The sequence below is a fragment of the Microtus ochrogaster genome, chromosome 2 (genome assembly GCF_000317375.1).
Source record: "Microtus ochrogaster isolate Prairie Vole_2 chromosome 2, MicOch1.0, whole genome shotgun sequence".
Classification (NCBI taxonomy): domain Eukaryota; kingdom Metazoa; phylum Chordata; class Mammalia; order Rodentia; family Cricetidae; genus Microtus; species Microtus ochrogaster.
The window spans coordinates 21,342,350-21,349,556 of record NC_022010.1 but is presented as its reverse complement, the minus strand read 5'-3'; the positions used below and the strand labels follow the sequence as shown (position 1 = coordinate 21,349,556).

At 46.8% G+C, this 7,207-nt stretch overlaps 2 protein-coding genes across 3 annotated transcripts in view; both read right to left on the bottom strand.

Annotated features, from left to right (window-relative positions):
• Nucleotides 1–2,814, bottom strand: part of Orai2 (ORAI calcium release-activated calcium modulator 2) — a 40,372-nt gene extending 37,558 nt beyond the window's left edge. Inside the window, exon 1 of the mRNA XM_026784955.1 lies at nucleotides 2,774–2,814. The gene's annotated coding sequence lies outside the window, so the exon portion shown is untranslated. The remainder of the gene's footprint in view (nucleotides 1–2,773) is intronic.
• Prkrip1 (PRKR interacting protein 1) overlaps nucleotides 1–7,207 on the bottom strand; it is a 37,004-nt gene that overhangs the window by 28,229 nt on the left and 1,568 nt on the right. Inside the window, exons 3-6 of one of the 2 annotated variants that reach the window (XM_005344591.3) lie at nucleotides 5,555–5,655; nucleotides 5,115–5,200; nucleotides 2,774–2,841; nucleotides 1,325–2,379 (exon numbers count right to left, since the gene is read on the bottom strand). In XM_005344591.3, coding sequence (XP_005344648.2) covers nucleotides 2,303–2,379; nucleotides 2,774–2,841; nucleotides 5,115–5,200; nucleotides 5,555–5,655 — 332 coding nt within the window. In that variant the 3' untranslated portion in view covers nucleotides 1,325–2,302. Of the gene's footprint in view, nucleotides 1–1,324; nucleotides 2,380–2,773; nucleotides 2,842–5,114; nucleotides 5,201–5,554; nucleotides 5,656–7,207 lie in introns of those variants that run through there. The other variant, XM_026784973.1, reaches the window with a different exon arrangement.

The window sequence follows — 7,207 nt, the reverse complement described above, 5'->3', positions numbered from 1 at the left end:
GACCAGCCTGGTCTACAGAGCTAGTTCCAGGACAGGCTCCAAAGCCACAGAGAAACCCTGTCTCGAAAAACCAAAAAAAAAAAAAAAAAAAGACTCAAAAAGTAGCCATGTGCTATACAGTTCAGGCCCACTAGGTTCAAAGTAAGACCCTGACTAGCACATACAGCAACAGCAGTAACAACACACCACCACTACAACAACTACAACAGTCAGACTTGTATCTCCCTGGCACTTCACAGTTTTACCAAAAGGATAGACCTCAGTATGCATGCTTTACCATGACTGTGCAGTTTTAACAGTGATGTCCTTTATCTTAGCCACTGAACTCAAAAAAAACTAACCAAGATTGGCCACTGGATGGCACTCTTGGGCCATACCCGGGGAACACAGCGAAGACTCTTAAGAACCACAATGCACGGGAAGGCCAGAACCTGTTTGCTGAACATAGCCAGGTTACTGACCCACTAGAGATAGAAACAAGACCACAGCCTTGAGAAATGTGATGATCTGGGGCTGAACGGCTGCGGAACCAGGCAGGACAGAAACTTCCGTTTACAGAGATGTCACTCGAAAAGCTCGGGATACACGAGAAGATGACTTGGCTTCTCAAGAGGCAGGAAGCTCAACTGGTACAAGAAAATAACACAAGACAAGGCCTAACAGACCACAGACAAAGACCCAAGAAGATTAGGGACCAAGACCCACGCAGACCTGGGACCAAGGCCCAGACAGACCAGGCACAGGAAGTGAGCAGCTATGTAGACTAGTGTTCTTATCATCTTGACACAAGTCAGAGTCATCTGGGAAGAGGAACTTCAAATGAGAAAATGCCTTAATTAAACTGGCCCATAGTCAAGTCTGGGGGGTATTTTCTTGACTAACGATTGATGTGGAAGGGTGGAGCCCACTATGGGCAGTGTCACCCCTGGGCAGGCAGTCCTGGGTTCCTTAAGAAAGCAGGCTGAGCAAGTATGGAGAGCGAGCCAGGAAGAAAGGCTCCTCCACAAGCCCTGCTTCAGCTCTGACTTCCTCACGTGGAGAAAACCCGAGCTGCCACTGCTCATGGTGTTTATACAGCTGTAGAAAGCAAACCAAGACAGCACCTGGTTTAAACCTTTTCCAGAATGTAAGAGTGGCTGAGTCCTGAAATGAACAGGAAGGCAGTCAGGCATGGTGGCACTGGCACACTCTTTAATCCTAACACTCAGGATCTCTGTGAGCTGAAAGCCAGACTGGTCTATATAATGAATTCCAGGAAAGTCAGGGCTACAGAGAGATCCTGCCTAAAAAATAACAAAACAAAAATTTAAAAAATGAATGGGATGGCAAAACTGCAACAAAGAATGGAAAACATGAATCGGAATCTAATGAAAGCTTTTATAGCTTCCCTATTACCACGTCACTGAGACAAAATTCACAAGACAGGATCAACCACAAAACGGAGACGTCATGGGGAAGACAACCTGTGGGTGGACGATTAGGAACTATCCAAATGAACAGAACAAGTTGGGTTTTTTTCCCTACCCAGTTTGACAAAAAACATGGAAGCGTGAAGAAACACCTACGGCGGGGCATTCCCACGTCCTGTTTAAGACACTAAGCAGACCGTGAAAGCAGCCACACAGAAATCCCTAGAACAGCAGCTGAAAGTCTATGAAATACAGGGAATTAAAAACACAAGCTGCACAGAACAGGACAGGTGTAATCACAGAACTTGGGAGGCAAAGGTAAAGAGGGTCAGAGTGCAAGGCCAGCCTGGGCTACATGAGACGCTGCCTCAAGCAAAACAAAATAATAATAAACTCAAACCATGAGAGAGTGTGCTGGTAAGAAGGCTCCGTAGTGAAGGTTCTTGCTGTCAAGTTGGACAACCTGTTTGATCCCTGGACTCACATGGTAGAAGGGTAGGAACCAGGAGTCTCAGTTCAGAATCAGCCTTGGCTACATGGGAGACTAGGCGAAGGGTCAGTCAGTACAGTACCTGCCTTGCTAGCATGAGGACCTGAGTCTGGACCCAGCACCAATGGAAAGGGTAGGCATGGGAGTGTGTGCTTGGAATTCCAGCTCTAGGGAGACAGAGAAGGACGATCCCTGGGACTTGTCAGGCAGCCAGCCCAGGGAAATCAGTGAACTCCAGCTTTAGTGAGACTGTGTCACAACAATTCAGGTAAAGAGCAACTGAAGAGGAACCTGACATTGGTCTCTGGCTTCCATGTGCACACATGTACAAACACAGATGTGTGAATATATGTATGTACACATAACTACAAAACAAAAGGGTTCCAAATGCTGAGACAGCTCTTCAATCCTTCCTCCTGGGGAAAAAATGAGGCAAGATGGAGAACCACTGGAAGACAGTTGGTGGACAGCTGGAGGTACCTGAGGAGCAAGGCAGTGTGAGGACAGGGACAGAGGGAGTGACCCTAGTAACCAGGAATCCAGTAAGTTGCCCCAAAATCCTACTGTGAGCTTTCCTTTTTGCTTAAGTCTTTCTTTCTTTCTTTCTTTCTTTTAGGTTTTTAAGACAGAGTCTTTCTACAGAGCCCTGGCTGTCCTGAAATTCACTAAGTAGACCAGGCTGGCCTAGAACTCACAAAGATCTGCCTGCCTTTGGGTCCTGAGTGCTGGGATTAAAGGCGTGCGCCACTATGCCTAGCTTAGTCATGTGGCTTTCTGACATGACACACACAGCTAACCATGAGTCTTCACAGTTTAGCAGCCACTGCCATCAGCGATGGTGACCAGCACTGAGAGAAATGTGGACACAGCTCACCTTCCTTCTGGTTCTTCTGCTCACGCTTCATCTTCTTTGCCATTAACTTCTTCTCTTTTAACTTCTGGCTACACATGGAAGACATACATGGTGGTTACTTTGGTGGGTGTTTTGGAAAAGCCCGTGATGAAGCTATCTTTATAGCAGTGCAAAAGTCACAGTCACGGCTAGAGACGGCTCGACAGCTAGGACTGGAGCTCAGCTTCCAGCATCCATGTCAGGCAACTCACGACTGCCCGCAACTCCAGCTTCTCTTCTGGCCCCATGAGCACTCATATTTATATGCACAAACCCACACAGACACACGTGCCCTTTAAAAAAACGTGATTCTGCTAGCCTGTCACTGTCAACTGTTTTCACTGAAGTAAGTAGAGATCAAACTCTGAGGAGTAGGCTGAGTGTAGTGGCTTATAAAAGTAGTCCCAGAATTTTGGTGGGGCCAAGCAGAAAAACCAAGAGTTCAAGGCTGGCCTGGGGTACATAGTAAAAGTGTCTCAAAAACAAACAAACAAACAAAAAAAAACCTGACAGCCCCCCCCCCCAAGTCACATGGGAAGATTGGTTAAAAGAGTCTCAAAAATAAAATGTTCAAATGTAGAAAGGAAACTGAGGCAGGGGATCAGTGTTGAAGCCAGCCTAAGCAACACAGCAAGACTATCTCAAAAGGCAAACAAAACCAAAATGCAGAAATGTTGGGAGACATGGAAACCCACACAGTCACTAAAGTTCCAACAGTATCTTTGGGAGATCTGTAACAGGCTGAAGGACCATGAAGGACGTGTGGTTCCCAAGGTCTTATAAGAAACCATTCCTCTTAGTGCTACTATCTCAGGGCTGGCCTTCCCAGAACACCTAGAGGTTATACAAGTCAACCTCTGTTACCTGTTTTGAGGGTTTCTTCTTTATATTTTATTTATTTATTTTTTATTTTTTTTTTTTTTTTTTGGTTTTTCGAGCCAGGTTTTCTCTTTAGTTTTGGAGCCTGTCCTGGAACTAGCTCTTGTAGGCCAGGCTGGTCTCAAACTCACAGAGATCCGCCTGCCTCTGCCTCCCAAGTGCTGGGATTAAAGGCGTGCGCCACCACCGCCCGGCTTTATATTTTATTTTTATTCCTTACTTTTGTTTTTGATTTTAGAGACAAAAGATTTGTCTGTGTATTGCTGGCTGTCCCTGGAACTCATTCTGTAGACCAGGCTACCCTTGAATTCAAAGATCTGTCTGTTTCTGTCTCTTGAGTACTCTCTTTGAGTAGTGGGAATAAAGGTGTGCACTACCACCACCCAGAGAGGGTTTATTTTTTTAAAGATTCATTTTATCAACTGGGCAGTGGTGGTGCACACCTTTAATCTTAGCACTTGAGAGGCAGAGGCAGAGGCAGGTGGATCTCTGTGAGTTTGAGGCCAGTGTGATCTACAGAATGAGTTCCAGGACAGCCAGAGCTACACAGAGAAATCCTGCCTTGAAAAAAAGCCAACAACAATTCATTTATCATGTGTGAAAGCCGGGCGATGGTGGCGCACGTCTTTAATCCCAGCACTCGGGAGGCAGAGGCAGGCAGATCTCTGTGAGTTTGAGACCAGCTTGGTCTACAGAGCTAGTTCCAGGATAGGCTCCAAAGCCACAGAGAAACCCTGTCTTGAAAAACCAAAAAACAAACAAACAAAAAAAACCCATTTATCATGTGTGTCTGAGTGTGGGTATATGCACATAAGTGCAGTGTCTATGGAGGCCAGAAGAGGGCATCAGATCCTCTAGGGTTAGAGTCATAGGTGGTTGTGAGCTACCCAACATCACAGGTGTGGGAGCTGAACTCCAGAGCTTTGGAAGAGCAGCAGGAGTTGTAAGCTTACAGAGCCGTCTAGTCAAACATTTGCATGAGGTGTTGTGAATGATGTGTGTGTGACTGGCATATGTGTGGAGGTCAGAAGACAATTTTATGTTTTTTTGGGCCCCTATCCTCAGACAGGGTCTCTCTGTGTAGCCCTGGCTGTCCTGACACTTGCTCTGAGGATCAGTCTGTTCTCAAACTCAGAGACCCACTGGACTCTGCCACTGGAGTGCAGGGGTTAAAGGTGTGAGCCACTATGCCCAGCTTGAGGATAACTTTTAAGAACCACCATGTAGGTTCTAGGGCCTAAACTTTAGGCTTGGCAGCAAGCATCTGTACCTGCTAAGCCATATCACCAACCCTTTTGATTTTGTTTCGTGACAGTGTCTTTCTATTTGGCTCGGGCTGGTCTTGAACTCCTGCCCTGGCCTGAGCCTCTAAGGCCTTGGCTCACTCTCCAGCACCCGCTTCCCCACCTCCCGTCTGCAGACCACAATGATCGAAAGCTCTTACCGCTTTTTCCGGCGCTTTGCGGTCTGCTCCTCGGCGGCAATCTTATTCTTTTCTAGTCTCTTCTGAAACTCTGCATCCAGTTTTTGCTGAAAATGAAAAACAAAACAAAACATGTCTTCACTCAGACCTACCTGGGCTGCACAGACTTTATTACCTACCATGAGGAAATGTAAGAACTAAGAAAACTAAAATCCTGAGGCCCCGACATTGAACACAAACCACTAATTACACCGACCACAATGAACCATATGAGACACTCAGCCCAGCAGAGAGGAAAGAGAGGAAGGAGGACAACTGTGTGGAAGCCCTGACCTGCTGTTCCACTACATAACAAACGGCCTGTGGAGGGCAGGAAGGGGACGACTCCTACACACCCCTCCCCTAGTGTGAACAGCTTGTCGAGTCTGATCCAGAGTCACCGGATTCCTTGGCTCACTAACCTTCTCAGCCATGGCATCCATGTAGTCCTGCCGCTGGTACTCTCTCCGCCGTAGGTGCCTATAAACGTGGAACTCTCCACTGCCAGCCCCGGCACTGGAACCTAGGGCCAGAACAGTCCAGAGTTGTAGATAAAATCAGCTAACCAGGCCTAGGGACAGAATACCATAGCAGAGCATTTGCCTGGCAAAAGGAGAGGAGGAATCCACTCACCAACTGAGACTAAGGACAAGAACTCAAACTGAAGGTACTATATGTACTGGGACTTCCTACTTGTATTCCAACAAGGACAGGGTGTGGCACATCGTAGGTTTTATTAACGACGTGTATGAGGTCACTAGAAACCCCACTCTAAACAGCAGTGGTGGCACACGTCTGTAATCTTGTACTCAGAGGCTGAGGCAGGAGGACCCAGAGTTCAGGGCAACTTAAGTTCCACATCAAACCCTCAGTTCAAAAGAAAACTTCTATATGACAGTAAGAGGAGAAACAGACTGCGGCTCAACAACTGGCCATCCAGAAAGACTTACAGCGTCCCTCCATGATTTCACAAGTGACAGCTAGATCCCTAATAGCTGGAAAAATGCTTCCGATAAGTGGGATACAAAAAACATATGAATAACTGTATAGAAATAGTCTATCTTAGACTTATGGTTTGAGCATGATGCCATGAGGGACAGAAGGAAGACAAATAGGTCATTGAGAGACGGGGAGCCACATCTTGATTATTTATCAGACCTATGCAAAGAGCCCTGAGGTAAACTGAGGCACAGGGAGGGAGCACTTGCAAGTCAGCAACAAACCTGAGAAGCCAAGCCTTCTCTCCACCCTGGTTCCAGTATGTCCTTCTGTTTATGTGTATAGTAGGTGCCTGTGTGTGCATGTGGGTGCCGGGAGAGGCCAGAAGAGGGCCGATCATTGTGCTGGCTAGATTTATATCAACTTGACACAAGCTAGTCATCTGAAAGGAGGGGACCTTAATTGAGAAAATGCCTCCATAAAATCTGGTTGTGGGTAGTGTGATCTCTGGGCTGGTGGTCTTCAGTTCTCTAAGAAAGCAGGCTGGGCAACCATACTGGTAGGATGAGCCCAGTAAGCAGGACCCCTCCATGGCCTCTGCATCAGCTCCTGCTTCCAGGTTCCAACCCTACCTGAGCTCCTGTGCTGACTTCCTTCAGTGATGGACTACAATGTGGAAGTGTAAGCCAAACAAACCCTTTTCTCGCCAACTTGCTTATGGTCATGGTGTTTCATCACAGCAACAGCAACTTTAGGACACTGACGAAAGCCTGTAATGCCTGCCAGTCCTTAGGAGGTCAAGGAGTCAAAGGAGGCTTCTGAGTTCAGACACAGCCTGAGCTACATAGTGAGACTCTATCTCAAAAAATAAACAAGCACCTTTAGCACAAAGCAAGCCTGGAAGATCTTCCTTGACTAGTTTGTCTGATCTTGTGGACCCCTTCAGCCTTTACCAACTTTTTAAGGACTTTGAATAAAATGTTTAACCACAAGAAACAAAAATACCAAAGAATAACTGGGCCACCATTATCTAGTGTCAAACACAGCACTCCTTCACTGTAAAGACAAAAACAACTTCCTAGCCGGGCAATGGTGGCGCACGCCTTTAATCCCAGCACTCGGGAGGCAGAGGCAGG